Here is a 22226-nt window from a genome sequence, read left to right on the forward strand (position 1 = left end):
GGTCACGTTCTACCACACTGACTTCTTTCACTCTTCTGATGACATAAAAGACGAGTAAAATAAAGAATAACGTCATTTTTTATGTTGCTTTCATTAGTTGCGTTTCATTTTAAGCCATCCATCATCCGTCTTTCTTCTGTTTTTCCAGCTTGATGACCACACAGCTGATAGACTGGGCTTAACGATGCGTTCCTTAAGTTTTTGGCGGAGCAACTCAGACAGTTGGAGCAGATGCTCCACGATGGCAGCACTGAACAGTAAGCTTTTATTCTGCACTCTCACTGTTGTGTATTTTTGACCCTCTAAATAACACTTTTCCTTGAACGTGCTTCTGACATCCGAGTTCTGAGGTATCTGGAACGCAGAATAACAAACCAGTAGTGACGTCCATGTTTTACACACACTGAGCAAACACTCAAAATCCAGCGTTGTGTCCCAGCTCTGTCCTCTACAGGAGAGAAAACAGAGCACCTCCTTCGAGCCGGATTCGAACCAGCGACCTAAGGATCACTGTGATCAGCCTCTACAGTCCTCCGCTCTACCAACTGAGCTATCGAAGGGGCTGGCTCAGCACCCCCTGCCACGACACAAATGCAAACGGGGAACGTGCGACAGGCCTGAGAGACGGCAGCGATGATCTGCTGTTTCCTGTTGCTGGTTAAGCTTTAACAGGCCACTAAGCAGCTTTCACCTACCTCACTCAGCGACGCATGACCACGCACGAGCGAGTGACTCACTGCTATCTGTGTGCATCAGGAAGTGTGTGAGAGGTGTTTGTTCACGCTTATAAGCAGATAAACAGAAGGTGTGAGGAGAAGAAGAGTAAACATACGCCCTGGAATACCAAGAACCTCCAAACACGAATAACACAACACTGAACACACTTTCTGCCTTCAGCTCTCACACACGATGACCGAAGCTGCTTGTGTGCAGTCGTGTTATTTCTCCCACCACAAACACGTGGATCCGCTTCGCCTAGCGGGACATACAGTTTCTGTGTTTTTAAACAGACAGAGAGGAGCAGATTTATTAGACACACGCTTTGATTTTTCAGTGTTTCTACACAACAAATTTTAATTCCTACAAACCACATTTAGTTTGAAATAGAAGCACGGGAATAAAAACGGATGAATGAGAACCCGACTGTGACGATTCTGTTCTAATCTGTTGTTGATTAAAGTATTACAGAGTCACCGTTTTTTAAAATGATACCAATATTCACTCAAACAGCTCAAGTTTTAATTTTTTTCTACTGATTTTGATACAAAGAAATTTTGTTTTGTAAGAAGTACCAGATGAGATTTATCGTTTTCCCCGCATATGAATAATTTGGTGCCCAAAGGAAAATCCCCGAGACTTTGATTTGGTTTTTAAAAAGCTTTAGGGCAGGTTTAACTTTCTCAAGCTTAAAACAGACGGCTGTTGTTTTTTAAGGCAGGATAACGCACTGACACAAACAGACTCTTTGCCTTAACGATAAACGGATCAATCCTGCTTAGCGTGCAGTCAGCCCTCCACTCACTTCATGTATTAACTTATTTAAGGCGGTATGAGGCACGTAGTGCACCCACATCCCTGTACACATCATTACAGCCCGAGGCAGCAGCCGTCAGCTCTGACAGCCCATAAACTTTTGGACAATGTGCCAACAAAGAAAATCAACACAGAAGATTTTAAATTAAACAATCAAGATGTGTTCAAAGTCCGAACTTTGAGCTTTAACTCAAAGAGTTTAACAAAAGTCTTGCATTTACTGTGTAAGAATTACAGCCATTTTTACACGCAGGATCATATTTTCACAGGCTGGATTTATCCAGTGCAGAGTGTGGTGGTGTTCAGCGTGCAAAAATGTGTCACACCTGCTGATTATGAGGCTGAGATGAGTAAAATATCACCGGTGAGCTTCCCAGTGTCTCATAAGAACGTGGACAGCATAATCAATGGTGATGCAATGAGCTGGATCAGACATCCGATCCATTTTATTCAGTTACGTTATTTCAATATACAAGAAGAATCAGTGTCGAGTTATACTGGTACTGATAAATCCTCGCAATGCCCTCATCCTCCTCCAGCAGAATCCATCAGTGCATTTTGAGGACCAACAACTGAATCACATCAGTTCACATGAAAGGTCTATTTTAACAATAATCCAACTGCTGTGTAGCAGGACGACTATCACGTCGTAATCTCGTCATATTTCCATCTGCGTTAACGAGCTCAGCGTGTCAAATGAGCGCTCTGCTGTCGTGTGCACTCAAAGTCGTTTAAGCTCTTAAAGATTTATTTATGTCAACATGCGAGTAGCAGCGCGCTCGCTGATGACAGAGGGGAAACACCGACACCATGTTGGATCTGCACCGGATCAAGTCGGCGAGTGACAACGACGGCGGCGATCTCACACACACACACACACACACACACACGCGGGCGCTAATCGCTGGTTGCTTCTCACGGGATCTATTAATATTTAATAAGCTGCTGTGTTAGCAGGAAGAGAGAGTGACAGTCGGATCCTGGATAAGCCTCGTGGACTTCAACTTAACACACTTTCCAGCTGCCCCACTGATGTGCTGACTGCCTTTATTCCATACTCCTGCATCAAAGTACATCCACGACTTCTGGTTCCTGAAGGAAAAATCTCAGCTTTATCTTGAAGGGTCACACTTCTTCCTTAAAGGGAATTTCACTGAACTGTAATTCAAAGGAAAATCTCTCTTCTTTCTGCAGACACCTGAGGGTACTCAGAGAGCTGTGTGTGATGGAAAACTCTCTAAAATGCTGCGTGTTGAAGAGCTCATTACATCTCTGTGTTGGTATCAGCCCAACAACAGGTACATCATAATTATGAATAAAAACAGAACTAATATTATCTTCATCTCCATCTAAGTCCACTCTCCTGGGAGAGGAGGAAGTAATCGGGCAGACGCAGGAAGCCCGTGAGCGCCGATGGAAATAAGAGCAGCAAAGAAAGAGACTTTTCAAAAAGAAAAAACCGAGTGTGCGCCTGGGGGGGGAAAGGGGATGAATGAGACGAGTCTCTTGACCCCCCACGACCTCAAACCGCCCTCCTCCCCTCCGCCCGCTTCCCACCAGATCACACCCTCCCTCGGCTTTGTTTCACCTCCATCCCTCCATCCCTCCGCCGCTGCTCCTCCCGCTCCCCTCGGGCCCAGATGGTCATCAGCTGGACTGATTTAGACAGCAGACAATAACACACTCACTTACAGACACACACACCCGAGCAGGCTTCCTCTGCTTTAAAAAAAAATTGATGTGACAGAAAGTGCTGGACGGGTTGTGCGACATTTTAAATGCATGCTGGGAGAAGGAGGGGCATGTGCTGAATGAATAATGGCAGGCTCGATCAGAGGTTCAAAAATATTCATGATGAAGTTATGTGAATGTTCTAAAGAGGCTGTCGGAGCTGCCCCGAGTTTAACTCTGTAATTGGTATAAATGTATAACGCAGACATGTTAGGTCTGGCTGTCTCGGCTCACTCGTCACTCCTCGAGGTTCAACTTTCTCCTGCAGCTGAAAGATTGATTAAGGCAAATGTGAGCAGACTTTTGTTCCTGGTACCATGTTTCAATATTAATTTAAGAGAAAAAATTCAAATTAGAAAAGAAAAATTTGCCAATTTACAAGAAGAAAATTTGTAAATTTAATACAAGACATTTTTAAATGTGTGAGAAAAAATGCTGGAAAAATAAGGGATATAAGAAAAACAATAATAAGGAAAAAAACAAATTTATTAGCAAGAAATTGCAAATTTATGAGAAAACCTATGAGAAATATAGTAAACTAATAAGAAAAGAAATCTTTTTAATTGTCCAGGAACAATATTACTTCACTTTTCTAGTTTTAGAAAGAAACGGATACATTGTAATTCATATAAAATAACATAACCGAGTGTTTCTGATTGGTGATGAATAATTTATGGTTAATCTGACCGCAGTTTAATGGACACGGTGAAACACGACACCGATGACTGGAGCCTGGTCACCGTGACATCACCGTGAGGTCACAAACATCACTCAGGGCGCGGCGTGTGCACAGTCACACCATCCTGTTCTCTCCATGTTGCTCCGTCGTTATTTGTTCATCTTTAGGACTTTTTTTTAATCGATAATTTGCTTTTTTTTATGGTTGGGTTTGTTGTTATTTTCAAACACCCCCCCCCCAAAACCTGCAGATAGTGACCAAATAAAAACCTCTATCATGTGTGTGAGTGTGTGAAAAGCACCAGATGAGACTGAGCTCAGCCTGTCTGTGCTTACAGCTCCCCCTACAGGCCGCTCAAGCTAAAAACTGCAACCTGTTGGTGAACTAAACAGGTGTCGCCCCTTTGTCCCCGTCCTTGTCTCACCCCCGACTTTGGCTTCATTTTTCCTGAGTATGCTGAGTCTGTGCAGCCCCCCCCAACTCAATCACTCCCTTTGTCCTGTTTTCCCACAATCCCCCTCTGGAGAGAGAGATAAGACATTCTGCACTGCAGCTCCTGTTAGGTCCGTCAATATTTACTTTTACTGTGTGTGTGTGTTAAATGCCTTCACAGCCGGGCAGCGGAGCGCCTGTGTGTGTGTGTGTGTGTGTTTGGTTGGCCTGATTTCTTGCAGCACTGTGTGATCAATCTTTTGACAGTTTGCTGACTCGTTTCTTTGTCATGGACTCCCCTCCCCTCCTTGTCTCAGTCGCTGTCTGAGACAGAGGCTGTCCACACACACACACACACACACACACACACACACACACACACACACACACACACACACACACACACACACACCCTTGATCACTGTCATTTGGGGGGTTATAAGCAAACACTGTCTGCCTCTCCTCCACCTAGAATGACTGAATATGAAGCTTCAGCTTCTTCAGCAGCTATACCGGGGGTTATTCCACCATATCCACCCAGTGTGAAAAAAGTAAAGTCAGGCTTAAAATAGCTCAAAAAGCAGAGCAAAAGCAGCTCCTTGCAATGAAGAGAAAGGTATTCATATATGAGGAAAGGGAATAGAGCTGAGATGAGAGAGAGGGGGAAGGAGGAGAAGAAGTGAAACCCAGCAGAGGCTCGGTATTGTGCTGCTAATGCAGTCCAGGCTTGGATAATCCAACAAAGGTTACTGTGGAGACCAACAATGAGGGTCCAAGGGGCCCCCGACCACCGAGACGCGACAGGCAAGGAGGGAGGAGACGGATGGGGGGAGGAGGAGAAATCAAAATCTACATCTCAAACTGTCTGAGCCTGATTTCAGTTTTAAAGTCTGTAAGATTCCTGTTTGTTGATCCGAAAACGCACCACTTCCTGTGCAGGGGAAGGCTTTTTCCTGAGAAAGGAGTGACACAACTACTGGTTTCAAGCTTTAGTCACTGCTGAGTGACACCATGGAAAGTTGTGGTTTAGTTTTTCTCTGCTGCAGTACTGAAGACTGATTGTAACTGTAAACTGACTGAAATCAGTCTACGTGGGTGAAAGAGCAACACATTTCCCAAAAACGCTGCTTCTGCAACTACTGGAGGTGGACTCAGTCGGCCCTCTGCATGTCCTTTTGACTCAAACATGATCGTGATTTATTAAATATCCACCACATTTGAGCATTTTATTTATTTAATGAGTAGTATGCTCAACAGTCGCCCCCTGCAGGGTGAAATAGTGCAAGTGTAAGTCGCTCCCATGTCGGCATCACTTTTCACATCCTGAAGCTACAGGTAGCCGATACTGCTGACGCTGCCTTAACTCACCATAATCGGCTAATTGGCTTTTACTTGTGCCATAAAACCAATCAGATAGTTCTGTAGGCGGGATAAACCTTCTGGGATTGGTTATAACATCAGGTTTTTTCTTTCATTTCTTTTTCTGTAATCTTAAATGATGGTTTGGTAATTAAGTTTAACACAAGGTTACGAGATTTAAAACAGACTTATTTACCATGTTCTTTTTTCAGGCCCAACAGCTGAACATAAGTGAATATGTAAAGCAAAGGTGAATCAAGTACAGTCGGTAAAGCATCAGAAGATCAAAATGAAATCATGAAAACCAAAAGGAAACTGAGCCGTGGCAGTCTGAAGTTCAGGAAAATGTAAAAGGAGGAATTTGTCTGAAGTTAACGGTCAGCACTTGCTGGCTTTTCTTGTAGTTAGTCAATGCACGAGAAAATATCACCGTGACGTCTTTGAGCTTTAAATGCGTCTTCATTGGCTCTCTTACATGAAACAGACTTTAGTGATGACTGACCTTCAGCTGTGTGAACCCTCAGTTTCCTCTCTCAGAGAAAAAAGAGCCTCAGAATGAATCCAGCAGCAGTTTGAGCGTCAGTGTAAACAAGGCTTTCTGGATTTTCTTTGCTGCGTTTGATTCGTTTCCTCTGTGCTCAGACCTTTTCAGCGACCATGAAGCTGTTACGTATTTATTTATTTATTTATTTGTTTTTGGCCGCTGACCCATGGCCTCCACGCTCCCTCGTCCGTCCTCTCCTCTGCTCTCCAGATGCCGCCTCACAGATGGACGACATGCACAACGCTCGGCTGAATTTTATTTATTTGACTCGGACACACAGTTTACAGGAATGCAAGTAAACAGTTCCAAGGTCAGGTTAACCTTTTGGATCTCCAGTCTGGTCTTGATTTTACTTTTTATCAGCACTTATCTGTTTATATTTATCCGCCATTACTATTAACAGGTTTAAATCTCAAATTTCAAGGACCCCAGAATTCATTTGGTGAGGCTGGTTGGTTTATTTGTATTTTATTTTACTGTTGGGTCTAAAACTCTAATTATACTTCTTTATTACATTTTCTGAAACCGTGATCTTGCATGCACCATCAGCGCAACATTTATTGGATATTCAAATAAGATAAACGAGTATTCTACACGACTATTTCTAGTGTGGAAATATAGATTTTACTCATGTTTTACCACAGACCCCAAAGCGTTAGCTAAGTCTCGTTATGAAGGGTGTTTTGAAAACTGCATATGAAACCGCACACACATTCCAGACTCCAAAAGGGCATCCATACAGGATGTGACCAGCAGCAGAGACCATGGAAAGTCAACAACATGCAGCAACGACGGGCGTAATAACCGGTTAGTGACGTGTAGTGGGCGGGTCCTGCATTAAACATTTCTCTATTTGAAGGTGAGCCATGAAAATGCCAACCAATGACAGCAGATGATTCTGTTAACTGACATATGACACTATAGTAAATCAAGTATAGGGTTACCTCGGTTACCTGGAATCACCGCCAGCAACAAAGCGATATGTGATGAGGAAATTGCCTCCTGTGTAAACGCTACTCGATAAGGACCATCATTTACGAAATGATCTTTGTGTTTAATTCAGTATGACCTGATACTAACACCTGAGGCCAGAAAACATCAGGAAAGTGTCTACTGAGGTCACAAAGGGAGGAAGATGAGGCCCGGTTTCCCACAGACTTCTACAGGACTGAAGTCTTTCTGTGACCGCAGGGATCGCCCCCTGGTGGCCTTTCAAAGGAATGCAGAGTTAAGGCACCTCTGTCACTTTACAGATCTGGAAGCTACATCAATCTTCGACATTGTCTATGTTTTTACTAGAATCCAAACTAAATAGTATCTGTAGCTTTAACCCCATCAAAAATATGATTTTCAGACTTCTAACCAGGCACGTCCCAGACACCGAATCTCATTCTTTTTCACCGCTGCCTGTTTATAAGTCAGCCACTGCTAGGAGGGAAAAATAGTTAGGCCGTTTTGAGCAAACAAATCTAAGATACCGAAACTAAACTATTAACAGAGAGACAGCTCTGAATCCCACCTCTGAAAAGAGCCACTCAGAGTCTCACACGACTCATTACAAACAGAGTGTGTGTGTGTGTAAATATTTAGCAGCTCTTACTCAGGCGTGCATATCTGTAACAACGTTAGTGCATGTTTGAACATGCAGGAGTGCAAACTGTCAACGAGAGCACTTCATTGTGCAAGTCTGTACATATTTGACTGCATTAAGACTGCGCAATGTGGGAAATTCATGAGTATGAGATGCAGACAGACTTTGTTTAAAATGTAAACACATACTGATCCTGTGTAACTACATGCAGTTAACATCGAATAAAAGAGATGCTGAGCCAGTCTGCTGAGACGAACAGACCAGCTGTAGCCCAAATTTGACTTGAGAAACAGCAGGAAAGAGCAGTTTTAGGGAGCTAAGCTATGCTTACTGCTGCTAATTTTAGTGGTTCAGTTTGAAAAGCTGCAGTTCCTCCCCACAGACTGTTAAAAAGTCCAACTTTATAGCACAAATAAACATGTTCACAGCAGGTTTCTCTCTTTAAGTAGGACTGCACAGCGTTTTTATCCCTTTTCCTCTATCCACACATGTTCAGAAGACATCCTGCACATTTTTAAAGCCTCTTTTTTTTGTTTGAGATTATTTCCTATAGCTGGTTTTCATGTCACTGTCTACTTGAGCTACAGCCAAAGGGGAAAACTGCAGTTCACCACAAGGCCACAAGCAATGCAGATTTTTGTTGAATGATGAAAACTATTATAAATAAGAGGAAATGCTGCTACAATTAAGGCTGCAAAACTTCTGAAACTGGCTGAAGGTGATTGTTGGCCATTTTAAAAATACAGACCCACCAGAAAAAGTATTTTCAGACAACAAAGCCACCCTAATAACACTTAACAGCAGGTTTAAAGGTCACTTGGACAGAAATAAGGGTGCATGAGAGTCAGAAGACTATAATATAACGCCAAATCAGCCTTCTGTTGTGTATTCAAATGAAATAAAGACGACCTTCACATGCTAAATGCCTCTCAGCTCTATGAATGTGGTGCACACAAACAAACTCTTTGTCCCTGTTTTAGTTTGCTGCAGTCTGCCCACCTGCTCCAAAACACATGTTGGTGTCTTTGGATAGTTTCTTCCTTCATCAGCTGTACGATGGGTGATTTTAACTCTTCACCTGGATACTAGAGCCATGATTTGATGTTCCACCCTCTTGTACAATTTTGGTCACTTCTGGCTCCACACAAACAAAATGCTAAAGTTCAAAACAAACCGTCTGCGTGTGTTTCGTTCACTCACCCTGAAGCTATGAGCGCTCTGGACTGAGCCATGGCAATCCTCTGCAACGCCGGTCTGCTCAGGCCGGCTAAGCTTGATCGCTGCGGTAAAGGCGCGTGGCACACTGTCGCTGCGGATGATGCTGACCGCTGCGGCTTCATCACCACCGGTGATGGAGTTGGCACAGGAGAAGGAGGCGTGGTTACGCTGCTGGCAGGGGTGATCAGAGTGGCGGTTGGCACCGAGTCGCTGGCTGAAGATGAGGAATGCTTGGGTGGAACGGACGGAGGGTTCGGGTTGGATGTGGGGGGCTGAGGTGGCGGGAGCGACGGCGGAGGCGGCCTGCTGGAAGACACGGAGATCCCCATGGAGGAGGTGCCAGCGGTGAGGGCGGCGAGAGACTGAGCGAAGAGCTGGGCGTTCACCCTCTGGGAGGCGGTGTTCTTGGAGATGGCGAGGCCGTGCGGCAGCGTCTGATAGTAGCTGGAGTTGGCGTTCTGCTGCTGTCCCCGTCCCAGGGTGGCTGATTTCGATGGACTTAGTGATTTAGAGGGGGGTGGCGCTGAGTTCTTGGGTCGCTGCATGGTTAAAGATCGTCTTCCCAGAGTCTGTATCCCTCCTCCTGTATTGGCCTTCACACTGAGGACCAGCATGCACTGCTGGCAAGAACAAGGCTGGCCTAATGCTGTGGCTGGCAATCCTCCATTAGGGTAGACAGAGCTTCCGACCCCCATGCTGGCTCCTGACACCCCAACGCCCAGCAAGGCCCCAGTCAGGCCTCCGCTCGCGCCTACACCTCCTCCTTTAGGTACAGGGAGCGGACCGGACACTATGGGGTAAGCCATGTCAGCACGCCGCTGGATCCTCCGACACCTCTGGCTCTGTCTGTTCACCTGCAGGAAGACAGAAAAATGAATTTTCAGAAATAAAGAAATAAAGATCGCATCCTGCAAGAAAGGTTCAGGGTGCACATGAACAAACCTGCGTCATGTTCTGAAAATCAATGAGGTAGCAGAAGCCGAGCGGCGTCAGGTCGAGGCAGGGCTGCTGACGACTGTGGGCGCTCTCGATGGCGATGGCCACCTCCATGTCATACGGCGTCCATGTGCCTGCGTCGTTTTCCCACTCCCACTGCCAACCTTGACCCGGGCCCGAGGCTGGATCATAAAAACTCCTCCGTACCGGACGGATGGTTCCTAAAAGACACAAACAAAACTCTGGGTCAATTTCAGCCTCTTTGTCCTGAGGACAGCTAAGTAAAGATGCCACGCAGAGATGCAGAGTTTAAATGTCCACGTAAGAACCTCTGTTCGATCCAGGAGATGCAAATCCCTTTGGATCAGGAGGGTCAAATCTGTGCTACCTGCTGTGATGATCACTTGTGAGTAAAGAAGCAACCAAAGGCAAAACAAAGCTAGAGGAATTATGAGATCACAGATCTCAGGCCTCCTAGGCGAGGCATGTCCGAGTGAGGGCAGACCAGGACACACTGGATTAATAATGTCTCTCAGCTGGAGCAGGAAAACCTTGGTGACCCACCAGAAGAACTGGAGTATGGTGGTCTGGGTGAGGGAGGCAAAGGTTAAAATATCAATACTACAGTCTAAATATCAGGTGTGTGGCTACATGTTGGTGACCTTTTCCTGGATTCTGGCTCCACTGACAGGTGAGTCATGACTGGTAATGGGCGTGGGTGGCATGTTGAACCTCACCTCGTCAATTAACATCACATTTAGGAGGTCAATTGAAATGAATGAGAACATGTATGCAAGCTCGTAAATGTAAAAAGACAGAAAACAAAAACGTGTCTGTGGGTGAGAAAGGCTCGGATACGTGAGAGAAAAATAAATGGATGAGGTTACTAAGTTCATATGAAATATTAGATTTTTATAAATGTCTTTGCAAAAATTAAAAAAACCAAAACCCTCAAAGCCAACAGAGCCGGTCACTTGTCTTAGATTTACTTTGCTTCACTTCTGGCCGTGCTGCTCCTGTGCTGGGGTTTCATGGTGGGCGACTAATAGGGGCGGAGTTTCTAACACAAGTAACACAAACACAATTATATGATTTAGCCAATCTCAACAACTAATGGCAATAAATAATCACGCTTTAACATATTTCATATTTGCCTGAGTTAGAAATCTGAAGGTATTTACATCGTAGAAAATCTTAATTTTAATGAACTGCCCTAACTTTTCAACCTCACACGAACTAACGGTCAGCACAGATGGTTGTAAAACACTTAGGAGACTTTGCACATCTCGGAGGAGTAACTGTTGTTGTAAACAGAACAGCACAGCAGACCCAAAACCCAACAAAGAAAGTCACGAAAACTCCAATAAAGATATGAAAAAAAGTGAAAAGAGAAAGCAGAGAGATTTGCCTCGAGTCTGATCACATGAGCTGAACTAAATCTGTGGGGAGGATTGATTTAGATGTATCCCGATTCCACCCCGAGAGATATGATCTTGTGGCCTGATCGGCCACCCCTAAGTGAATAATAATCTAATTTCCCATTAATAGGCAGCATGCCTGCAGAAAGAGCAGAGACACTGAGAGGAACTGAAAAGGGCAACAACTGATGGCTCCATGATGCAGCCTCTCGAGCTGCATGCATGATTTTCATTAAAATACTTCGATGAGTTTCCACCACAACAGCTCCACAAAGGGGACGGGAGAGTCCTCTTCTGACAATCACATGCTCGTATTGTTGCGTTTTCACTTTCAGTCTAACACAGCGCTGACAAACAGTCTGCTAAACAGTCAAAAGATTTTTTTAAATACCACAAGAAATACTCAGAACAGTGTTTCTCTGTCTCCCCGTGGGGCCGAGGGATGGCAGGAGGCTCCCTAAGCCAACCAACCAGAAACTACCACCGTCTCCAGGGGAACGGGCTATTCAGTCAAAGCCAGGGCAAGAGCAGGAGGGCATATGTGTGAGAGGCTGTTATAAAGAGGTTATACTGGCAGAGTGGCATAAGCACACAAACCTAAAAAAACACCAAAGGAGGTGAAGAAACAGAGACAGGGCGAATGATCGAACTGAGATATCAAACTCTGCTTTGTGCCTGGAGATGTGCAGGAGTTCACAAGAACATCCTCAGTGTGTGGGAGAGAGGAGAAACGGTGCTTCCCCTCCTCCTCCTCCTCCTTCACACTCTGTTGAATGGACAGCACAGCAGGGAGCACTTGACCTGCTGATTACCATGAGAAACGTAATTTCTCTCTTTCGAACTGCAGAGAGAACAAGTTCATTCAGCCTGAGACAAACGGCAGACTGAGGCCGACCCTCGCCGCTGTCTGTCTGTCCTTCGTGATGTTCGCCCACCGTGACAGCAAAATGTGAAATCTGGCCAGACATTTCCTAAATTTAGAGGCAGAGAGATCCAAAGAGGTCTTAATGTGAGGTATGACCCCGACCAAGATGAGAGCGAGAATTTAAAGTTCAGTCACGACTTGTTGGTGTTTTCTGGTGAGAAGAACCTGCAAAACGCTCAAGCAGCCGTTCCTTTGTGGTTAGAGCTGCGTCAAACCCAGAAAACTCCAAAAACACATATAATCCGAACCCTTTAGCAAGTACAGACATAGCTACCGCCATTAGATCCCCCGCCGCTAATGCACTCAAAGTAAACACAGGACAGATCAGGGCTGTTCTGAACAGATCGGCTCGTTGTCACTGATGCTCAAACCAGATCGCTGATTCAAATCTGATCTCTGATCAAAATATTGGATTAGTGCATACCTACACAGAACACCACACTCTGTACACGAAAGCAGGAGGAGGAGGCATTGTGGGAAAAGGATTCGCTGTACTGCATCTGTGTACTTTGTGTGTAGTTACAGCTTAATCTGTGCTGGACTCCCACTCAGCAGGCCAAGGTCTTATCACAGAGAAGACGAGCTGCCCTTTGTTTCTGAACACAGTATCAACATCTGAAAGGTTTCCGAGTGCATACCGATCTTTTTCTGCATATCACACGGCCTTGACAGCTCATTTCCAGATAACTGCGAAAGTCACATGAGCCCTTTTTTGCACTGCGGCCCTAATGTTTCCTGACGTCCGAGTCTCGTCCGATCTGGGAGCATCTTCATATCCAATGTTGTTCATAGAAAACATAATATTAATTACGCATTTACAGCGATTATTACTTAAAAAGGTTTAAAAGAAGAACTGTGTACCAACAGCTAACAGTAAACTAGCAACAGCCAAGTTAAAACCTGCAGCACATGTTACAGTCTCGGGACACATTGTTATGAATTTTCTTTTAATAAGGTTCCAAATACAGACAGCATCAAATGATTTGTGTAGCTACTTCTTACGGTCAAAACATTGTGCATATTTGTTCCTGAGTAAATCGGTTTGGCTGAGATTAAAGTTTTATTTTTTACACAGCTGAATAAACAACTGATTATCAGAAGTGTGAGATGCTCGAGAATATACTCCGGTGTCCTGTTATATTTTAGATAGCAAGGAGTTTAGATAGTACGGAGCCCCGCAGGGGACATGGGAGAAAAAAAAATTACGACGGACTTTTGCGAGATCTCGCAAAAACTTTTGTGAGATCTCGCAAAACAAACTCGGGATCTCGCAAAAGTTTTAGCCGCATTCTTCGGAGGCCGCCAGCTCGAAGCCGACCGGGAGGTCGAGGCACGATGTGCCGGGAAAGTGGTGTTCCTCCCGGCTGTAGTAGGTCTCGACCTCCTGTTAGCTTCGAGCTAGTGGCCGCCAGCTCGAAGCCAACCGGGAGGTCGAGGCACGATGTGCCGGGAAAGCGGTGTTCCTCCCGGCTGTAGTAGGTCTCGACCTCCCGTTAGCTTCGAGCTAGTGGGTGTCAGATCTCCGAAAACGTCGGAGCACTTTTGCAAATATGTGATGTCTTGTAAACCGAGCAGGTATCTGACGTTTACACAGCTACATTCACGCCTCAAAATATCTTAAAAGTGTATTTTGTGACCCAGAAAGAGTAATATTACAACTAAGTAGCTGCCGCCATTGTTGGAATTTGCGAGATCTCGCAAAAGTCCGTCTTAATTTTTTTTCTCCCATGTCCCCTGCGGGGCTCCGTAAGATAGCAAGGAGAAGAAGCTTCTCGGATGAGAGGTGAAACTTCTTCAAGCAACTTAAAGAAGTCCAGACGCTTTTCTTTGCAAGCTCCTTTGACTACGATGACCTGGATGACTGAGAACCTTCACAGACACAAGGAGTTTATAAAACTTCATCGAAACAATCTGCAAATTTCATTAAAATTTAATAAACTATCATCTTGTCTTTATTTTTAGTTAGCACTTACCCTAAACACTTAAAGCTGTAAGCTAATGATAGTTATATAAGAGCAGATGCTGCTGGTGCAATAAGCTGTACGTTTTACGTCCAATGGATGCATGATCTGATTAGTCGACTAATCGCAAAAATAATCGGTGACTAGTCGACTATCAAAATAATCGTTTGTGGCAGCCCTAGCTACAACTGTGGTTTGCCTCCACCAGTGTGTGAATGTGAGAGTGAATGAATAGTGCAATTTTAAAGTGCTCTGAGTGTCTAGAAAAGCGCTATATAAATGCAATCCATTATTACTGTTATTGTTACTGGGAAGCTGGCACGTTAAAGACCAGTTGTTCAATCCAACTGATGCGAACATCCACCTGGTAAATCAAGGTTGCCTTGGATGCGCAAAAACAGTTAATAGCTTTGTAAATATTCACTAAGCTTGAGAACATCTGAACTTTCCAGGACTTATTTTACTTCGACAGCTGCATGACAACTAAAAACAAACCAGTTCCATAACTCATCAACATCCAGTCGGTGGCCAGCGAACCACTAAGGTTAGACTTTAGTCGCATTACAAAAGATGGACGTAGCTTCCAGATTGGAAAAATTAAGCACTTTATATTTAATGGCCAGCAGGAAACCATAATGTTTTTCGGTGGAAAAAAGGGCCCTCAGCTCTGAGCTCAGTTAGCACTTTCAAGTCTTTTTTTGTTTTTAATTAATTTAATTTTGGCCTTTTTACGAGTCACAAAGGAGGACAACGCTTGTTAACCGGAAGTCGTTAGCCAATGAGCTGTTCTTCAGCCTCTCAGTCAGATCCACTCCACACTTCCAGTTTCAAAACACCACGATGGCGACAGTGAAAACGCTCAGCTGGAACCTTATGGACTTGTTTACAGGCTGTCACATACACAAATAACAGTAAGCTAGTATCTGTGGAAACATCAGCCTGGCCAGTCTCTTAATCAGGGCGTAACATATAAAATAATTGTGCAGTACATGACTAAACTGACTGGATATCAGCCATGACATGACTGATCCAGAAGAACCAGTCCAACCCAGTTCTTCTGGCAAAGCCTTTCCAAAACTCTGACATAATCGAGGCAGGTCGCCAGCTATGGCTTCAAGTTAGGTTGCATAAATGTGAAGCTAATCAGCTCCATTCATAGAGGTTGTGTTTAGCATATTTTACATTAGAAAATTAGAATATTGGATATTCAATAAAGAAAGGTAACATGAGTGGAGAGAATGGGGATTGTTGTAAGGCCAGAATTTTAGAGCTGGCACAACATTTTATATCTGCAACTTCATAAACAAAACACACAGACTCGTCTCCTCCCTACAGAGCCTGTACAGAGGAGTCAGTGCTTTCAGCAGCTCCTGCAAACTGAGCACTTATAATGCAGTAAATTTAACCAAACAGCTGGACAGGTGGACTGACATCTGACCTGGACAACACCTGACGTGCTGTCTCAGCGAGCTTTGTCTCCTGTTTCAGCAAATACAGACAGCAGAGAAGTACAAGGCAGACGTGGACCTCCGGCTAAAAATGTAAATCTACATCAGCTGACGAGGAATCTGCTCGGAAGGCGCTATAGCCACTGGCCATTCCTGTTACGTTACCCCTCTGAGGTCTGGGAGGTCACTGGCGATGACCTGTGAATGACCTGCAGGCACCGTCTCATGCTACCAGTAGTGCCAAGCACACTTACAAACCAGAAAACTAGAGAAAAGTGTAGTCGGGAGAAAGGAGAGAGCAATTATCTGTGGCCTTCACCTGCACATCATTCCGTTTGTGGAGGAAACAGTAATCAAAGAGACCCAAACATCTAAACAGGGATTCAAACCAACAATGTGCAGGTTACTAGTCAGCTGCTTAAAACCTCCAGCAGTCATCTTGCCCGCGTTAACCCCAATAACACAGCAGGCTGGAAGATCCCCCCGTGGGATGCATGTGAGGGAGGAATTCTCCCTGTTTCTCAAATATGAATTTCAGGCCCTCCCTTCATACTGGTTTTCTCAGTCAGTCAGGAGAAACTGGGCGTGGGTGTTTGTGTACTCGTGTGTTTACTGTAGATATGCTGGGTGTCCTCCATAAAAGGGTCTGATTAAAGCAGTTACAGCTGTAGGAACGAGCATGTGTGTGTCTGTCCGTGTGTCGTATGGGGAAAGCTTCATAGCCGCAGTCCCTCTCCCTCGCTCTTATAGTACCACACCTCTCCCAAATCATCCATCTGTCAGAGTCGGATCAGCACGCGGCGCTCGGCTGCTTTCGCTTGTCGCTCACGTTTGAAATCAAGCGAAGCGTGTTTTGGGTGTAGCCGATTCCTGGATTTCTGCTTCGAAGAAAAAGAAAACTGCAACATAATGAGTTGTTAAATGAAGCCAAGAGAATGCATACTGCGTGTGTGTGTGTGCGCGCGCGTGTGTGTGTGTGTGTGCGTGTGTGTGTGTGTGTGTGTGTGTGTGTGGTGCAGACCCAACAGCAAAAGTAAATAAGGAAAACGTGTGAATATTACAGAGCTCAGGGAGCACAAAGAGGCCTGAAGCAGGTGGAGAAAGAAACTGGCCATCTGGTCTTTATTGTTCTCTCTCTCTGTCTTTACCACTGACCCCTCCCTGCATTCAAACACGCACACGCACACACACACACACACACACACACACACACACATCATTGCAGACTGACCAGCAGGCACACACATGTTAGGGTCGGGTCATGCTTTATGCCGCTCTCACTTCTCGTCCATGCGAGAAAGTCTGGGATGAGCCGACACTTCCTCTTCACACTTCTCGTATCAGCCACACTTTAATAATCTGCTTAGAAAGCTTGAACCACGAGTCACTGTTTACCTACATGATTATTACAGCGTACGTGATTTTTCTTTGGTCCCAAATTCCTCTGTGCAGGAAAACTCTGAACGCGTACATTTCCTTAGTGATCTGTATTTATTGTGTTTCCAGAAAACATCCAAGTGATCCTAAATTCTACTTTTTACGGGGTTTTGAGCAGTAAAATAGATTTTTATGTGTATTCAGGACTAAGGATTATAAATAGAAACCTTTTTTGCTTTTATTTTTGCTCTTAAGCTCTCAGTTTGTCTTGTATTACAAATCAAGCGCACCACATCACATTACAGCTCTGTGATTTTTGCCCCTGTAAACTCATTCACCATTTAGTGGAGCCTGAGCGAAGACGAGATCTGTGTAAAATAAGTCAAACTCACAGAGTTTCTGTAGGTGAAGCTGTGGAAGGATTTGAACTGTTTTTGGTTCTTTGTTTACAAACTGTTTGGAAGTCGTTCTGCTACCTTCAGAACAATCAGTTCATCGAACACGAGCACCCAAAATGATTACCTTTTGGTAGTGTATGTGAAAATAAAACAGCTTCCTTCGAGCCGGATTTGAACCAGCGACCTAAGGATCTCTGCTGTTCCCACCTACAGTCCTCCGCTCTGCCAACTGAGCTATCGAAGGAGACAAACCACCTGTCCACACGTTTAAACCCGTCTTCTGATGTAAATGACTGTTACAGTCAAAACACTCACTAGCATCTTAAAATGTTTCTTAGTTTCGTTTACTGCATAATAAAAGTGCACATTTCAAGAAGATGAATAATTGGGTTAAATACTAAATATGACAGCATTAATTAAAACCCCGTGACTGTGACCCGCTGCCATAAACATAAACTACAACTGTAAACAACACTGACTCTTCTTCTGTCACCAAATACCGTCCTTAGACTCGGCGTTTGTCTTTCAGCCCAAATGCTTCAGCGCTGTGTGTGAAAAACCAACATCATTGAAGCCGAACTCAAACCAGCAACCTAAAGATCTCTGCTGTTTGCAGCTACAAGGCTTTCACGCTACCAACTGAGCCTGAAGCCGAACCAGTCAGCTGGAGGAAGTCGTGACATTTCAAACACCTTGCGAGTCACAGAAAACCCTGGAGACACAGGCGTCCTTCCTTATCAGCTTTATAAATGACAGAAAGCTGACAGGCCCTGGGACACTGACAGAATTTAAATACATCACACTGGGTCACTGAAACCACAGCAGGCATTTTTCACTGCTGTCTATACAGCAACAGTTTACCAGTAATTAAAATCCTTAGATGCTGCTGTGACTTGAAATCATGAAAACCCAAAGGCAGTCGGGTTGGGTCATTGGTGAAACAAGTAGTGTGAAATATATGTATGTTTTCTGTTCTGTAGGCTTTGATTCTATTGTAAATTTACACTTCCAATGATTATTTTGTGATTTTCTTCACTGAACTCAAACAGACTGAGAGGAGTGAGGTTTGCTGCTTCAAAAGGCATCATTTCAAGTGTTTTTGGACAAAATATTTAAAAAATCCACATCTGCAAACCAGATGTTCAGATTTAGTTTGAAACAGACTCTTGAAAGTAACAAATAACTTTCTAAACTGGATTTTTTTTTATCGTTTACAATAAATACAGCCAGTTTAAGCAGCTAAGATTGGACAAACACACGTGGCTCGTTCGTACACTGTGGATTACGGCCGGCCGCCAAGTGCCCCTTGAATGAGCCCATCCCCCAGGCCTGGCTGCACGGTATCCCCGGTTCAGCTGAGGTTTCCTCACTCCTTGTTCTCATCATCATAGGAGTCCTTTGAATCATACATTGGCTAGCCCATCTACCCAGGACCAAACTGAATTGGGAGACCAGCATGCCTCCCAGATGAGATATTTCAGGAATGTCCAACTAGGACATGACCACAGGGCGGACCGAGGACACGCTGGAGAGATCGCACCTCTCGACTGGCTTGTGAACACCTCGGTGTCCTTCCAGAGGAGCCGGAGAGGAGGAAAGAGGCATGCGCTTGACTGGCTTGACCCAGGTAAGTGTGAGAAAATAAACTGAGACATGAGATGTTTTTTTTAACATCCTTTGGAGTATCTGTCATAGATAAAGGAAACAGTGTGATAACCACAAACAGAAACATTAACTAAAAGTTTTCCCATATAAAATCTAAACCTTATTTTAGTCCGTAAAACAGCTCAGTCACTCGAGGGTTGAAATAATGCAGTATGTCACATGTGGGAAGGTTTTATTCTGTGTTCAAATGTACATATTTCTAATTCTATGAAAGCCAGATAAACCAGAATGGATGAAATCACACACATTCGCTGGCAGCGGTGTAAAGACTATGTGCTCGCTATTCTTAGTTCTTAAAGTCTGGCACATTTTGCTTGGACTAAATCTAAATAAGGACTCCTCAGCAGAGCTTAGCAAGCATCTAGCATACAGCGCGATGCACATCCAGTATCATCCTGGGCTCCCCCTGCTCCCCCAGACCCTCTTAAATCAGATGTGCACCGAAACATTGTGACATCATCCTTTTTAACTTTCCTCCACCCGTTAAAAGGACGACGAAGATTTCTTCCCCATCTTTCAAATGTGACGTGTCCCAGTTTGAACCCAACCTGAACCCGGCCAGAAGCAAATGAGCCGAAACTACTGCAATTTTAACAACTTCTCGAAAAATATTCCTCGACCTCGTAGCTCCACTTCTCCATTCATCATCCTCAAATGGCCCCCCGAGCGCCCTCGAGCGGGGCTCAGGGCTGGCGAGACTGATGAACACCTCCGGAGTCTTTATGAAGACAGGGATGGAAAAATTCAAATTGACACACTTGGAAAGGTCGCACCGAGACCGGATTGTGGCACATTCTCACAGCAATAAAACCGAAACGAGACACAAAGAGGAAGCGGTTGAGAGGATGATAAGACAAACCTGCTTCATGCGCTTTATTTCGTCTCGACTTTTGTCATCACTTTCACACTTTCTGTTCGTGTTTCTTGTTTTGTTCATTACTTCGTCCTGATTTCTCACCCTCCTGCTGTCTGATGCCGTCTCTTCCTCTGCTGTCACTTTTTCTTCTTTCATCCTTCTTTGCTTTCTCTTTTTCCAGCCAAACTGCAAACTTGCGCCAGCTTTTGTAATCCTAACACTGAGATTAGGGCGACTACCTAGGCTGAATAAATAAAACGAGCTCCTGAACATTAAAGTAGACCCCATTATGTTCATTCCCTGCTTCTTATTTTTATTCTTGGACTCGCTTGAGTTTGCATTATTCACACTTCATAATAATCCTTTATGTCGCACTGAGATTTGGTTCTCACTGAACTGGACCCCTGTTTTCTTTCCGTCTACATGCGCCAAACAAAAGAAGCGTGCAGCTACCAACAGTACAGCTCTTTAATCTTCAGCCTCTCGTCATGGTCAGACGGATACCTCTGTCTGCTGGGTGTAGTTCAGTAGAAAGAAAACAGTTCCTACATGCAACGAGATTCACGGTTTCTGGACAGCGACGTTGTTTTTTCGGGGGGGAAATTCACAGCACTACAGGACAGGGGTGAACTCACACTTTAAGGCTAAAAAACTCCCCGAGAAGCAGCAGGGACATAAATATTTACTGATGCCTTCACATGCTTTCCTATATGTGTGTGCACAGGCGGTGAGTGATGCCCCCCCGGAGGCCTCCCAGTAACAGTAACTCGACACGCAGAGTTTCACAACAACAACTGAGAGAGAAAAGCTGAGCTCTGACCCTTCCAGCTTCTTCATCTCACTTTCCCTGGACTTCCTTCTGCACAGAAAACAAGCTGACACTCTGCAGGACACTAACTCGGCTTTCTTCGGTCTGCTTCTCGAGGATTAGTGAGCTTTAAACACGGCGGTGTTGCACAACTGGAACAGCAGTTTCAAGTCAGACATTTTTATGCAACAGCCTTTGCAAACATATGCTAATGCACTGACGGGACGGGGTAAACAAAAATGGTTTTAACACTGACTCAGGGCACTCCTGTCACATTGCTGTGTTTGTGTTTTACTTTGAAGGTTACGTTTCTCACGTGTCACATGTGTTTTCACTTTCTGCTTTTGTTTCCTTCCCTCCTTTGTGATTGTCTGTCCACCCTCATCAGTTTCACCTGTGTTTGATTTCCTGCGGTTTTAAGAGATAATAAAAAGTCTGCCTGTTTCTCCTGAATAGCATCAGTAAGAAATTCCTGGAAGCTGCTTGATTTCTGCTATTATCTTATTGGCTGCAAGCAATTAAAAAATGATAAATGCTGTGATGCCGATGTCCTGTTGCCTTTTTCACGTTTACTGAGCAGAGCATTTAAAATTCACACAGGTTCATAAAGTGCTTTTTGTCTGCAGCAGCGGTCTTGTTTTCAGCCTGATTTATGTGTTTAACTACGGAGCCCTGCGAGGGACTTCTGTGAGATCTCACAAAGGTTTTGAGAGATCTCACAAAATAGGCCGCATCCTTCACAGGGTGCATCTGAAGGCCGATGACTTCACAGCCAGGCGACGAAGGCTGTCTCAATTTGAAGGCTGCTTCAAATGCATCCTTCATTTCCCCGAATTTGATGGAAGGGTCGGGTGTATCCTTTGTGGCCCAACCTATCCAAGAATTCATAGCGCGGCCCAGCCAATTCCAGTTTCCAACATTGGCGGCAGCTAGTTAGTTTTAATATTACTCTTTCTGGGTTACAGAAAGTGTAAACTTCAAATATCTGCTCGGTTTATCAAGACATCACATATTTGCAAAAGTCTTCAGAGACGTCTGTTACCCACCTGCTCGAAGATGACCGGGAGGTCGAGGCCCACTAGAGCCAGGGGGAACACCGCACTCTGGGCACATCGTGCCTCGACCACCCGGTCAGCATTGAGCTGGCGGCCTCGGAAGGATACGGCCTATTTTGCAAGATCTCGCAAAAGTTCATCTTTAATTTTTTTTCTCCAATGTCCCTTGCGGGGCTCCGTATTTAACCTCTTCACACTTCTTTCACTTGATAGTTTTATCTTCCTTTGTAAAGTTAGCCACTCTGCAGTCCTGTCAGTGGGCTGTTTGTGATACGCGTATGACGCCGGCTCA

At 44.6% G+C, this 22226-nt stretch overlaps 1 protein-coding gene and 2 non-coding genes across 4 annotated transcripts in view; all 3 read right to left on the reverse strand.

Moving 5' to 3' along the window:
• Positions 1 to 22226, reverse strand: part of LOC120734613 (E3 ubiquitin-protein ligase DTX1-like) — a 40647-nt gene that overhangs the window by 6672 nt on the left and 11749 nt on the right. For both annotated transcript variants that reach the window (XM_040033512.1, XM_040033513.1), the window contains exons 3-4: positions 10030 to 10244; positions 9070 to 9941 (exon numbers count right to left, since the gene is read on the reverse strand). In XM_040033512.1, coding sequence (XP_039889446.1) covers positions 9070 to 9941; positions 10030 to 10244 — 1087 coding nt within the window. The remainder of the gene's footprint in view (positions 1 to 9069; positions 9942 to 10029; positions 10245 to 22226) is intronic.
• On the reverse strand, positions 473 to 560 carry trnay-gua. The gene is given in 2 exon segments: positions 473 to 508; positions 524 to 560. It is a non-coding gene; the product is annotated as a tRNA-Tyr (tRNA).
• Positions 17707 to 17794, reverse strand: trnay-gua. Its single transcript is given in 2 exon segments — positions 17707 to 17742; positions 17758 to 17794. It is a non-coding gene; the product is annotated as a tRNA-Tyr (tRNA).

The sequence above is a fragment of the Simochromis diagramma genome, unplaced genomic scaffold (assembly GCF_900408965.1).
Source record: "Simochromis diagramma unplaced genomic scaffold, fSimDia1.1 OVJJ01000571.1, whole genome shotgun sequence".
Classification (NCBI taxonomy): Eukaryota; Metazoa; Chordata; class Actinopteri; order Cichliformes; family Cichlidae; genus Simochromis; species Simochromis diagramma.